The sequence below is a fragment of the Tursiops truncatus genome, chromosome 18 (genome assembly GCF_011762595.2).
Source record: "Tursiops truncatus isolate mTurTru1 chromosome 18, mTurTru1.mat.Y, whole genome shotgun sequence".
Classification (NCBI taxonomy): Eukaryota; Metazoa; Chordata; class Mammalia; order Artiodactyla; family Delphinidae; genus Tursiops; species Tursiops truncatus.
The window spans coordinates 48,212,513-48,226,921 of record NC_047051.1 but is presented as its reverse complement, the minus strand read 5'-3'; the positions used below and the strand labels follow the sequence as shown (position 1 = coordinate 48,226,921).

Genomic DNA, 14,409 nt, shown 5'->3' with positions numbered 1-14,409 from the left:
TTATAGTGTCTGGTCTTACATTTAAGTCTTTAATCCATTTGGAGTTTATTTTTATGTATGGTGTTAGGTAGTGTTCTAATTTCATTCTTCTACATGTAGCTGTCCAGTTTTCCCAGCACCACTTATTGAAGAGGCTGTCTTTTCTCCATTGTATGTTCTTGCCTCCTTTGTCGTAAATTAGGTGCCCATGTATGCATGGGTTTATCTCTGGGCCTTCTATCCTGTACTATTGATCTGTATTTCTGTTTTTGTGCCAACACCATATTGTCTTGATTACTGTAGCTTTATGGTATAGTTTGAAGTCAGAGAGCCTGATTCCTCCAGCTCCGTTTTTCTTTCTCAAGGTGGCTTTGGCTATTCGGGGTCCTTTGTGTTTCCATACAAATTGTAAAATTTTTTGTTCTAATTCTGTGAAGAATGCCATTGGTAGTTTGATAGGGATTGCAATGAATCTATAGATTGCTTTGGGTAGTATAGTCATTTTCACAATATTGATTTTTCCAGTCCAAGAACATGGTATATTTCTCCATCTGTTTATGTCATCTTTGATTTCTTTCGTCAGTGTTTTATAGTTTTCTGAGTACAAGTCTTTCGCCTCTTTAGGCAGGTTTATTCCTAGGTATTTTATTCTTTTTGTTTCAGTGTTAAGTGGGAGTGTTTCCTTAATTTCTCGTTCTGATTTTTCATTGTTGGTGTATAGGAATGCCACAGATTTCTGTGCATTAATTTTGTATCCTGCAACCTTACCAAATTCATTGATTAGTTCTAGTAGTTTTCTGGTGGCATCTTTAGGATTTATTATGTAAAATATCATGTTATCGGCAAACAGTGACAGTTTTACTTCTTCTTTTCCAATTTGTATTCTTTTTTTTTTTTTCTTTTTGCTGTATGCGGGCCTCTCAATGCTGTGGCCTCTCCCGCCGCAGAGCACAGGCTCCGGACGCGCAGGCCCAGCAGCCATGGCCCACGGGCCCAGCCACTCTGTGGCACGCGGGATCCTCCCAGACCAGGGCACGAATCCACGCCCCCTGCATCAGCAGGCGGACTCCCAACCACTGTGCCACCAGGGAAGCCCCTGTATTCTTTTTTTAAAATTTATTTTTATTTTTGGCTGCGTTGGGTCTTTGTTGCTGTGCACAGTCTTTCTCTAGTTGTGGCATGCAGGCTTCTCCTTTCGGTGGCTTCTCTTGTGGAGCACAGGCTCTAGGTGCACAGGCTTCAGTAGTTGCAGCACACGGGCTCAGTAGTTGTGGCTTGTGGGCTCTGTAGCACAGGCTCAGTAATTGTGGCACACGGGCTTAGTTGCTCCACAGCCTGTGGGATCTTCCCAGATCAGGGCTTGAACTCGTGACCCCTGTATTGGCAGGTGGATTCTTAACCACTGTGCCACCAGGGAAGCCCTGTATTCTTTTTATTTCTTTTTCTTCTCTGATTGCTGTGGCTAGGACTTCCAAAACTATGTTGAATAAGAGTGGAGAGAGTGGACATCCTTGTCTTTTTCCTGATCTTAGAGGAAATGCTTTCAGGTTTTCACCATTGAGTAGGATGCTTGCTGTGGGTTTGTCCTATATGGCCTTTATTATGTTGAGGGACGTTCCCTCTATGCTCATTTTCTGGAGAGTTTTTATCATAAATGGGTATTGAATTTTGTCAACAGCTTTTTCTGCATATATTGGGATGATCATATAGTTTTTATTCCTTAATTTGTTAATGTGGTGTATCATATTGATTGATTTGCATATATTGAAGAATCCATGCATCTCTGGGGTAAATCCCAGTAGATCATGGTGTATGATCCTTTTAATGTGCTGTTGGATTCTGTTTGCTAGTATCTTGTTCAGGATTTTTGCATCTATGTTCATCAGAGATATTGTTGTATAATTTTCTTTTTTTGTGATAACTTTTTCTGGTTTTAGTATCAGTGTGATAGTGGCTTCGCAGAATGAATTTGGGAGTGTTTCTCCCTCTGCAATTTTTTGGAAGAGTTTGAGAAGGATCAGTGTTAGCTGTTCTCTCAATGTTTGATTGAATTTGCCTGTGAAGCCATCTGGTCATGGACTTCTGTTGGAAGATTTTTATTTACAGCTTCAATTTCATTACTTGTGATAGGTCTGTTTGTATTTTCTAATTCTTCCTTGTTCAGTCTTGGAAAATTGTACTTTCCAAGAATTTGTCCATTTCTTTGTTGTTGTCCATTTTATTGGCATAGAGTTGTTTGTAGTAGTCTCTTATAATCCTTTGTATTTCTGCAGTCAATTATGATTTCTCCTTTTTCATTTCTAATTTTATTGATTTGTGCCCTCTCCCTTTTTTTCTTGATAAGTCTGGCTGAGGGTTTATCAATTTTGTTTATTTTCTCAAAGAACCAGCTTTTCATTTTATTGATCTTTGCTACTGTTTTCTTCATTTCTGTTTCATTTTTTTCTACTTTGATCTTTATGGTTTCTTTCCTTCTACTGACTTTAGGTTTTCTTTGTTCTTCTTACTCCAGTTGTTTTCAGTGTAGGGTTGGATTGTTTATTTGTGATTTTTCTTGTTTCTTGAGGTGAGATTGTATTGCTATAAACTTCCCTCTTAGAACTGCTTTTGCTGTGCCCCATAGGTTTTGGGTCATCGTGTTTTCATTGTCATTTGTTTCTATGTATTTTAAAATTTCTTCTTTGATTTCTTCAGTGATCTCTTGGTTATTTAGTAGCACACTGTTTAGCCTCCATGTACTTGTATTTTTTACAGTTTTTTTTCCCTGTAATTGATCTCCAATCTCATAGCATTGTGATTAGAAAAGATGCTTGATACGATTTCAATTTTCTTAAATTTTCCGTGGCTTGATATGTGACCCAAGATGTGATCTATCCTGGAGAATGTTCCATGTGCACTTGAGAAGAAAGTGTATTCTGTCACATTTGGGTGGAATGTTCTATAAATATCAGTTATATCTATCTGGTCTATTGTGTCGTGTAAAGCTTGTGTTTCTTTATTTACTTTCTGTTTGGGTGATCTGTCCATCGGTGTAAGTGGGGTGTTAAAGTCCCCTACTATTATTATGTTACTGTCGATTTCTCCTTTCATGGTTGTTAGCATTTGCCTTATGTATTGAGATGCTCCTGTGTTGGGTGCATAAACATTTATAATTCTTATATCTGCTTCTTGGATTGATTCCCTTGATCATTATATAGTGCCCCTCCATATCTCTTGTAGCTGTCTTTATTTTAAAGTCTCTTTTATCTGATAGAAGTATCGGTACTCCAGCTTTCTTTTGATTTCCATTTGCATGGAATATCTTTTTCCATCCCTTCACTTTCAGTCTGTATGTGTCCCTAGGTCTGAAGTGGGTGTCTTGTAGACACCATATGTATGGGTCTTATTTTTGTATCCATTCAGCCAGTCTGTGTCTTTTGTTTGCGGCATCTAATCCGTTTACATTCAAGGTTATTATCAATATGTATGTTCCTATTACCATTTGCTTAACTGTTTTGGGTTTGTTTTTTGTGGGTCTTTTCCTTCTCTTGTGCTTCCCGCCTAGAGAAGTTCCTTTAGCATTTGTTATAGAGCTGGTTTGGTGGTGCTGAATTCTTTTAGCTTTTGCTTGTCTGGAAAGCTTTTGACTTCTCCATCGAAGCTGAATGAGATCCTTGCTGGGTAGAGTAATTTGGTTGTAGGTTTTTCTCTTTCATCACGTTAAGTATATCCTGCCGCTCCCTTCTGACCTGCAGAGTTTCTGCTGAAAAATCAGCTGATAACCTTATGGGGATTCCTTTGTATATTATTTTTTGTTTTTCCCTTGCTGCTTTTAATATTTTTTCTTTAAATTTAATTTTTGTTACTTTGATTAATATGTGTCTTGGTGTGTTCTTCCTAGCGTTTATCCTGTAAGGGACTCTCTGTGCTTCCTGGACTTGGGTGACTATTTCCTTTCCCATGTTAGGGGTGTTTTCATCTATACTCTCTTCATATATTTTCTCAGACACTTTCTTTTTCTCTTCTTCTTCTGGGACCCCTATAATTCGATTGTTGGTGCGTTTAGTGTTGTCCCAGAGGTCTCTGAGGTTGTCTTCAATTTTTTTTCATAATTTTTTTTTATTCTGCTGTGTGGCAGTTATTTCCACCGTTTTGTCTTCCAGCTCACTTATTCGTTCTTCTGCCTCAGTTATTCTGTTAGTGATTCCTTCTAGTATATTTTTCATTGCAATTATTGTGTTGTTCATCTCTGTTTGTTTCTTCTGTAGTTCTAGATCTTTGTTAAACATTTCTTGTATTTTCTCAATCCATGACTCCATTCTATTTCCGAGATTCTGGATCATTTTTACTATCATTACTCTGAATTCTTTTTCAGGTGGATTGCCTATTTCCTCTTCATTTATTTGGTCTTGTAGGTTTTTACCTTGCTCCTTTATCTGTGAGGTATTTTTCTGTCATCTAATTTTTTTTTTTTTTTATGAGTGGGATTGTGTTCCTGTTTTGCTGGTTGTTTGGCCTGAGGCTTCCAGCACTGGAGTTTTTAGGCTGTTGGGTAGAGCTGGGTCTTGGTGCTGAAATGAGGAACTCCATGAGAGCTCACTCTGATGAATATTCCCCGGGGTCTTAGGTTCTCTGTTAGTCCAGTGGTTCGGACTCAGAGCTCCCACTGCAGGAGCTTCCACCCGACCCTGGGCTCGTGAACCAAGATCCTGCAAGATGCCTGGGGTGGCAAAAAAAAAAAAAAAAAAGAACAATAATGAAGTAAAAAATAAAATTAGACTGGGAAACTGATAGATACATTAGGAAGAATATAAAAATAAAACTATAGATGACTCAACAACCAGAAGGTACATCAGTACCACAATAGCAAAAACGAGGAGGAGGGAAAAGAAAAAAAGAGTGGGGGAGCGGGGAGAAGGCCTTGGCTGTGGAGGGCGGGGCCTAAGCAAGGGAGAGGTTTTAATGGTGGGCGGGGCCAATGCTCAGGACCCACACGGCTGGTAAAGGCCCTGGCAGCTGGGGGGGGTGGGGCTTAGGCTCAAGGAACAGAAGGGGCCCAGGCGTGCCCCCCAGCCCTGGTCTCAGAGGGCAGGGGACCTCACCTGGGAGCCCATCAGGCTTCCTGGGCTTGAGTAGGCGGGGCAAACGCCCTCCTCTCCTCTCCCACTTCTCCCGGTGGGATCCTCCCACCTGCCTCTCCTGATCTCCTTAGCCTCCCTTCTAAGCCCCCAGGACCAGTTCGGCCGGGCTGGGGAGCCTTGGAGGGCAGAGGACCAGCCTGGGAGCTCAGCAGGCTCCCCTGGCCCGAGTGGGTGGGGCAATCAACCTCTCCACTCCTCTCCCGTTCCTTCTGGAGGGCCCCTCCCGCCTCCTCTCCTGATCTCCCTGGCCTCCCTCCTATGCCCCCAGGACCCACGCGGGACCCACGCGGCCTGGATGGGGCTTTGGATGGGGGGGTACCAGCTTGGCAGCTTAACAGGCTCCCTGGCCCGAGTGGGTGAGGCGATTGCCCTCCGCTCTTTTCCTGCTCTTCCCTGAGAGTCTCTCCCACCTGCCTCTTCTGATCTCCCCAGCTTCAGGGGTGTCGATCCTGTCTGGCCTCCACTTCTCCTCCCCCCTCAGTTCCCCTTCGTCCTACCAGTTCACTTTGGGGTTCCTCCTGTCTCCTTGGGCATCAGAGTCCCCTACCAGTGGCTGGCAGGTGCCCTAGTTGTGGGGAGATGCTAACTGTGTGTCTTCCCACACCAGGTATTTTCTTTTCACTTGGGTAACTCACATCTTATTAGATGCATAGAGTGGATCTCTAAATATTCATAGTCAAGTAAGGTATATGGTAGGTTAGCACATAGCGTAACAAATACTATTTAAAGAGCATGTTAATTTGAAATTTTAAATTCAGATTAGGCATTCTTCTCCAGGACCACGATTCGGAATTATTAAAAACATGTAGATTATTGTTTTTAAGCAGGCTGAGAAAAAGAAGCCAAGATCTTTTTAATATCATGGTTTATTGATTAGTAGGTTCATTTGCACAGCACTGAGATGCTAAAGGAAAGGGAGTACACATATGTTTTGTTTTACCTTCAAATTAATTCTTAAAAATTTAATGTTATTTCATTGTGTAGTAGGTAAAATATAATTGTGTATGATGAGATGGTATATTTATATAACATCCATTTATCAAATATAATATATCATTTTATAAACAAGCATCTTTGTTCCTCCTTATTATTGCTTCTTAGCTTTTAAGCCTATATTTTAAAAATATTTATATTGAAATTCATTGGTCAAATGGTAGTCATTACTTCTGCTTATAAAACTTTTCAATGAGAAAATAGATTTTTGCTGGTAAGTACTTCGTGGTAGTTTTGGTTCTATAGTTCTCTCATATTGACTGAGAAAAATAGTGTAATCACTCATTATGGTACATTATTGAAATTATCTGTGCTTCATTCATGTCTTACGGGAATGCCTTTTTATTCTAAATCCTGGTTTGGGACATCTCTCTTTCTCTATGCTAATGCTGTTCCTTGTTTTCCTGTTGTACTAGACGGGACACTGCTTTAGAATCAAGGTGATTAGAGGCCTAAATATTTTTGTTTAAAAATTTATTAATTCTTCCAACTGATTATCACCATTGATTTAAAAATCAGTTTTGGCTGTCTCCTGAATGCATGCCATCCTTCCAATGCTGTGAAGGGTCTATAGTAGGGGAAATGTGACGCCTGGTGTAATCAAAGATCATGAATGATCATATAAAAGGTTGATTGCAAATAGAAATCCTGTTTCTAGTCTATTCCATGTTGAGTTCTTTAGGACTGTGCTGTGGCCTTCAATCAAAAACTAATTAAAATTTTGAACTAATGGAAGTTAATTTGCTGGTTTGGAGGTACATATGTATATTAGAGGAGTTTATTTCAAATCCCAAGAAGATGCAGAAAGCAGAACCCTAAAAGAAACATACTCATAAAATCGAATCTGGTTTTCACTGAAGAGAATTATTAGTTTACTTCTGTTCATCTTAATTCCTGACACACTGGTTACTTTGAGACACTGCTGAGGCCTTCCAGACCTCCCACTGGGCTGGACACAGGAAAACACCTACTTCCTCGTTATGGAAGTCTGACCACATCTGTGATGACATTTCTTCCTCTTGACCCATATGCTTTTTGTGGTAAATGTCCAGAATCACTACGAACAACTTAACTGAAAATGATTATTCTTTACTTTGTTCTAGTTTCTATGCTTTGCTCATATCACAAGCCCAATGGAAAACAGATATCCGCATCTTCCTGTTTGGGGCCACTGACATTTAGATTTCCTTCTAGTGGGAGTAAAATCCAGTATCGAAGGTTGGACTAGAATGAGATATTCAAAGGAAAAAAATTATTTTGGCCACATTGATAAGATAAAAAGTGACTTGTTTGAGACTTGTAATTGGCTTACATTTTTTCAATGGTTGGGTGTAAGACCATTTCAATAATAATTTCTTTTCTACATTTTAAAGCCCAACAGAAATGTTAGGCTTTACTGTGTGTCTTTCTAGGTTCTACTACAAACATAGAATTAGGTCTGTGTATTATCTTAGGAGTCATCTGGCCCATAATTTCCTTATTTTAGATAGGGTTAGACTGAGCCCCAAGGAGGTTTAATATCTTGCTTGATGTCATTTTCATAACCTTAGGTTATAAGGATGTAAGTACGCAAATGAGCTACCCAGATATATTTTAAATTCCAATGCAAAAAACTTAAATTGTTTTTCATTCAGTGTAGAGTTTAGGAAATAAAATTCTTTGTTTTTGTTCTCTTTTTGTTTTACCCGTTGATTAATCTGTCTCTTTTGACTCAGCTCAGATGCTATATATTAGTTTCCACTAGAATAACTCATTCTCAGTTTTATTTAATTAGTAAAGATTTTCCATAGGATGACAGATTCTTACCCAGCTGAAGCCAGGGCTTAGGTAAACTATTAGTCCCCCTGAAGCAATGATGAGTTAAATTGTACTATGGGTCCTGTGGAAGAAACTCAAGTTTCAACACTGTGCTGTTCCATGTAACCTTTCTTGAGGTATTTACAGAGAGAAAGCCTTTTCAGATTTCTGTTAAATGCTTGCTATGCCATTAATCAAGTTTTGTTTCTATCTTGAGTGTAATACATTGTGATTTAGATATAGATTCAATCAGCTTGTAGACATTTATTTGGACTTCATGATACTGGTAGTTTTAGATGGGTGTTAATAAGGGGGTTGGGAGATGGGGGCTTCTGCCCCGCAGAACAATGCCTTGTAAAACTGGTCCTGGCCTAAGAGTTTATTTACCTTTGTGAAAAGTGTGTGTGTTGCCCTGGTGGGAAATAAAACATGACTGCATCCTTCTTAAAGTTGAGTCCCTGTGCGTGGTCACTAAAACACCTTCATTCTGTGCCATGTCCAGTGTTATTGGAATTAATTTTTATTAAAGCAGGCTAGTAAGTATGCATTAAAAATTCTGTGTTAATATAAGAAGTGTAATGTTAGTGTAATAGCTGAAGGCTATAACTGCTTGGTCAAGGATATATTAAAAAGTTATCTTGAAGCTCTGTGGGAAGGTTCATATCATATCCGTAGCTTTTGATAGATGCTGTGTCCAGAAGGACTTGGAAGTGCCTCCCAGCTTACACCGTGATACACGTAGAAGAGGATTGTTTTCTTCCTTTATAAAGCTCTCATTTCTGTTCGTGGATTGTGGTTCTTGATTAATTGGTGACTGGTAATAGAAAGTATATATAGAATATACCAATACAAAAATAGATGGACATTCTCTATGTTGTATTTCCTTCCTAGTTATTAATTTTTAATTTAACAAATTTTCATAGAGGTAATGTTGGCACAGAATACTTTTCCTGGATATGTCTCTTGGGAAACAGTTTTATAATGCATGTATTGATATTCCAAAATACAAAAGAAGGAGGGAGAAGATTATTTGAAAAAATAAGGTAATGGTTCTTATTTGCTTCATCATTTAAAAAATGTAAAGATAATTAATTTACCAATGTATGTTGGTATATATATTAATGTGTGTTTTTTTTTTAAAGAAGATGTTGGGGATAGGAGTTTATTAATTAATTGATTTATTTTTACTGTGTTGGGTCTTCGTTTCTGTGCGAGGGCTTTCTCTAGTTGTGGCAAGCGGGGGCCACTCTTCATCGCGGTGCGCGGGCCTCTCACTATCGCGGCCTCCCTTGCTGCGGAGCACAAGCTCCAGACGCGCAGGCTCAGTAGTTGTGGCTCACGGGCCTAGTTGCTCCATGGCATGTGGGATCCTCCCAGACCAGGGCTCGAACCTGTGTCCCCTGCATTAGCAGGCAGATTCTCAACCACTGTGCCACCAGGGAAGCCCATTAATGTGTTTTTGATTTGATCTTCCTATTTAAAAATAAAAAAGTGTTTACATTTTGGAATGCAATGATTTCAAAAGCAAAGAAAACGAAGTGAGACATTTACATAAATGAACATGTAATGTAATAATACTCTGAACTTATTTCTCTGCGAAAATAAATGACATTCTTCCATTAAGAAATGGAAAAAGAAGTACTGACCTAAAGACTTAATGCTAATTAGAGACTGATTTTTTTTCACTAGAAATGTGGGGGATCCTGTGAGTCCTGACAGCTTTATTTTTATGAACCAATAGAGCTTTGTCTGAACTAATGCAAAGAGTATTTACATTGACATAGTAAAGTACAGAGCCTAAGTGTCTGTATTCTGGACTGCCTGGGTTTGAATCGTGACCCTTCTACTTATATTCCAGAGACTGTGGGCAAATTACTTAGCTTCTTTCTGCCTCAATTTCCTCACTAAAATGGGAATTGTAGTGCCATCTACCCCATAGGGTTGCTGTGAGGTTGAAATGAGTTCATACTTGTAAAATGCTTTGAATAATGCCTGGCACATAGTATGTCTTTTTGTATTTGCTTTATTATTACTACAATAAATGCCACACGTTGTTTTGTTTTATTTTTACTCAAAAGGTGGACATTTTGCTTGCCTAGGATTAGTTAAAGGAGAAGTTGAAGTGAAAACTAATGTGGTAGTAAAGAAGCAAAAAACAAACAAAACAAAAAGTTTTCCCCCATCAGCCCAGTAAAGTTTCCAATGTGAAATGTAAGAATTTTGATGCACAGAAGTGTTTCACTTGGTTTTGGTTCTTAAAATTACTGCCTTAGGAATGTCAGGTTGCTGATTCAATGTAAATCAAAAAGTAAATTGCTGTAAGTTGCATATATGCACTGACTGTTGAAACCCTTATCTGGACCCTGACTTTGGAAGACATATTTCTCTTACTAGATGAAGCAGGGCAGCTTTTGCCTTATCTTGGCCACCAAACTGCTTTTTCAGGATGTCGTTTTCTAGTACATGATAAAGGGTCAATGGTCTGTTGTGTAAGTACTTCCTTTCAGTATAGCATTATCTTATATTTTGACAGCTAATTTTTGGCTTGTTACTGGCCATTAAATTCCAGACATATGAAGAAAATATATCATTTGGCAATTTATTTAGATTACAGGATTTAACGTTTTAGATGTTATGAAATTTTCAAATCTGTAATATTGGGCTAATGTAAAGGTACGCCATCAAGATTAGAAATAACTGAATTACCTGATAACGGTGAGTATGGCTACTCAAAGTAAATACAAAGATGACAGGTAAGGGCTGAATTGCTCTTCGGACTTTTGATTTTCTTCGCCTTAGTGAGTTCCTCTGAGTACGTACGTGGGGTTGTGGCTTTTTTAGCTGAGTTTCCTCTCTGCCCTAACTACTAACACTTCTTGGTTCCATCAGAAGTTGCACACCTTCACTTGTTGGTATCACCACGTGTAAATATTGTTGTCTTCATCATTCTCTCAGGAAAGCTCAGAGACTTTAAAACTTAAAAGAGCAAAATATTCCCACCACGAGCAGCAACAGTTATTGCATGGTATTTTGGCTGCTAACGTAATTGGTCTCAAAAGTTAAGTTTGAGTCATAATGACCTTTTTAAAAAATAATGACCTTTTCTTGCAGATAGCCCCAGCAGAATTTAGCGTGCTCTTTCCTAGAAAATGAAATTCTTAGAACAGACCAGCATTTCTGTATGTTTGTTTCCCAAAGCACCAATGTAGAAAGATGTGACATACCCAGCTGCCTACCTCACCACCCCAAAAAGTTAAGGAAGTTGATTCTGGGGTCAAATAACTTAAGTAAGTTAGGGAATTTCTGTATATTATATCCCTTTGGAGAATCACAGTGCATGCCAGCATATTTTAGTCTCTAAGAAGTCCTGCTCTAAAGAAATCTGCTTAATGTTTTAAAATGTAACCTATCCAATCTCATTTGGCCGCACTTTTTTCTTTAATATATCGCCTAACAATAATCCCAAGGTTGACTCTTCTGCCTTTGTTCTGGTTACTTTCTATCACGATCCAGCTATTAGTAGCTAACACTCTGGAGACAGATTTAACAGTTACAGGCAACTAGAAGCTATCTTGTCAGCCATCCTATAAGAGCTATAAGAAAAGCTCTTTAAGAGCCTTTTATGAAACATTGACGTTGTTTAGAATAACTGCCGATTTTAGTTTTTAGCCAATTAGGAAAGCATGAGTTCGTTAGTCAAGCAACCTTTGCTCCTCTGTGTAAGTACTTCCTTCGCTCAGGCTAGAACCTGAAATGGTTGGCTACTATGGAATGAGTAGAAACAGGTGAGCTTCTGATGACTGGGCTGTGGCCTGGACTGCATCTGACCCAGGCTGCGGTGGCCTGGGTGACCCGTGTGCCTGGCGATGCATCGCTCCGTGTTGCCTGTGGCTTCTGCTTGCCCGTGGTAGAACTTGTGAATGGCTTGTGCTGCCATCTTGTTGTGAAGGATCATGTTATCCAGTTCCCCTTACAGGTTATATATTTATGTGCTTCCTGCAGTGATGGAGAGGGGAGAAAAAGGACCTCGTCTACCTGCAGCAATGAGTCTCTGAACGTTGGAGGCACCCCCGTCACTCCTCGCCGAATTTCCTGGCGGCAGCGCATCTTCCTTAGGGTTGCCTCTCCAATGAACAAATCTCCCTCGGCCATGCAGCAGCAGGGTTTGTGTGATACTTACTACAGTTATCCCTTACTAGCGTTGTAAATTAGGGAATGGAATGTGATGCTTTGTGTGTAAAGAGATTTAAGTGATTACAGTAGAGAAACAACTTCCCTTTTTATATCCGATATAGTGGTTAATGTGTCAGATGTCATTAGAACCTATCAGACATTCAGCAAATCATGTTGAATGGATGGATGAATGGATGAATGAATGAATTTTCGAAACGTGTTTTGGGGCCTGCTTCATAATGCATAGGGAACTAGCATAGTGATAGAAAAGAAGTCATAGATTTTTTTATTAGAAAAGCAACATTCTTTTACAAGAGTCACACATAAAACAAAGTAACATAGAAATATTTAACAATAGAAAAGTGGATGCAGATACACCAGGCAAACATCAATCAAAAGAGAGCACTGGCAGCTCTCTTTGCAAATCAGACCTAGAAGAAATTAAAGCAAAATGCCCAAAGGCACAAAGTAAATGTACCAATAAACAAAAAGATTTAACAATGGTGAGAACACTCATAATTATATAGCTTGGAGAGCTAGAAAATAACACTAAGCAAAATTTGAGGGAGAAATAAATAAATAACTCTCATGGGAGATTTTAACATATTCCTCTCCGAGAATTAAATATAGAGAAATTAAATGTAGATAGTATTTGAGAAACACAATTAAACAAGCTTGATCTGGTATTTGTATAGAACCTTGCCACCTATAGAGAAAGCTCATTCATTTTCAGCACACATGGAACAGTCGTAAAAAATATTTATGTACTTGGCTATAAAGATTTTTAAATGAATTCCAGATAATCATGTTATTTATACTATATTCTCTGATCACCCTGCAAAAAGAAGGAAGGAAGGGAGGAAAGGAGGGAGGGAGGGAGGGAAGGAGGAAGGGAGAAAGAATTAGAGGACAACTGAAAAATTTCATGTGTTTGGAGGCTGAAAACTGTATTCCTAGAAACTAGAAGGAAGAAAATATGATCAGAACCCTACAAATCAAAATTGAGTGGTATTTAAAGGGCAGTTCTAAACCCAAGAAAGCCAAAATTCAAATGTGCTAAGTATTCAATCCATACAGTAAGATTTTTTTTAAAAAAATTATTTATTAAAGAAGTAAATAATAAGGGTAAGGGCCAAGGTCAATTAATAAAGAAAAAAAAACACGGAAAAAACGTTTCTAGAGATAAAATTAACTCTGTCTTGGGTGGTCAAAGAAAGCTTTACACAAAAGTTACGTATTTATTTAAACTCATTGCTGGGAGAAGCATCTTTCAGAAAAAGGGACGAGAAAAGCTCTAGAGTCATTGCAGAGAACTTTGTGGGTCAGGGAGTCATGAGAAATTCAGCATCATGAGAGCAGATGGCAGATGGAGACAAGAAGTTGGAAAGGTTACTTGAGGTCAAAGTCTGAAGCGGTCTATGTGCTATTCCCGGGAGTCTGGACTTTGTTCTATGGAATATATGCATCCATTGAAATGTTTTAAGACACAAAATCATGATTATTAATAGGAAAATAATTGGCAACCGTGAAAAAGATGGTCTAGAATGGAGGGAGAGAATGAGCTCCGGAAATTGGGTTATAGTGTTGCAGGAATGAGCAGTGCTGAGCTGAGCTATGACCAGAGTCGCTCAGCTGCTTTACTCTTGACAGATTCTGATGGTAGGTGTAGACCTTAGGAGGTCACTAATGCTTACTGATGTAATCTTTTTGTTTTGCACAGAGAACATACCCAGAAAAATTGCAGAAGTGTTGAACTCTGGGGGAAGGCCAGGTCATTTTAGAGCACCTATCTTATAGGTCATTTTATGCGGAAAGAAGAAGTGGTGAAATTACATATACTTTCGTTTCACTAGGAGAGGGAAATCTGGAAGGGGAATTCAGTCTAGCGAATTTACTTAAATCATTAGTTCCAGAAACGGACAGTTACTGGGAGAGCAGCTTTGTGAACAACTTTAAAAGTGGAATATAGGAGGAGAGAGCGTCAAGTCCAGAGAGAACTTCTGTAGTCTGGGCTACGACTTAGGAATGCCTCTCACTGTTTTCTTCTCTGCAGATGGACTGGACACGAGTGAGCTGCTGCCACTGTCCCCTCTTGCCCCACCCATGGAGGAGGAACCGCTGCTTATATTCGTGTCTGGTGACGATGACCCAGAAAAGGCTGAAGAAGGAAAAAAGTCGGAGGAACTCAGGAGTTTGTGGAGAAAAGCTATACACCAGCAAATCCTGTTGCTTCGAATGGAAAAAGAAAACCAGAAACTTGAAGGTTAGCCATTCAAACAGGGCTATGATAGCGTATGATATGATACTGTAATCTAAAGGTGTCGTTTGTTAATACTATTCCCCCCGC

The 14,409-nt window shown here is 39.1% G+C and overlaps 1 protein-coding gene across 3 annotated transcripts in view; it reads left to right on the top strand.

Moving 5' to 3' along the window:
• The window catches only part of TBC1D4 (TBC1 domain family member 4), a 221,994-nt gene that overhangs the window by 180,676 nt on the left and 26,909 nt on the right, over window positions 1–14,409 (top strand). For 2 of the 3 annotated variants that reach the window (XM_019921164.3, XM_073795300.1), the window contains exons 11-12: window positions 11,892–12,052; window positions 14,116–14,325. In XM_019921164.3, the coding sequence (XP_019776723.2) occupies window positions 11,892–12,052; window positions 14,116–14,325 (371 nt within the window). Of the gene's footprint in view, window positions 1–6,508; window positions 6,533–11,891; window positions 12,053–14,115; window positions 14,326–14,409 lie in introns of all 3 variants that reach the window. The other variant, XM_073795301.1, reaches the window with a different exon arrangement.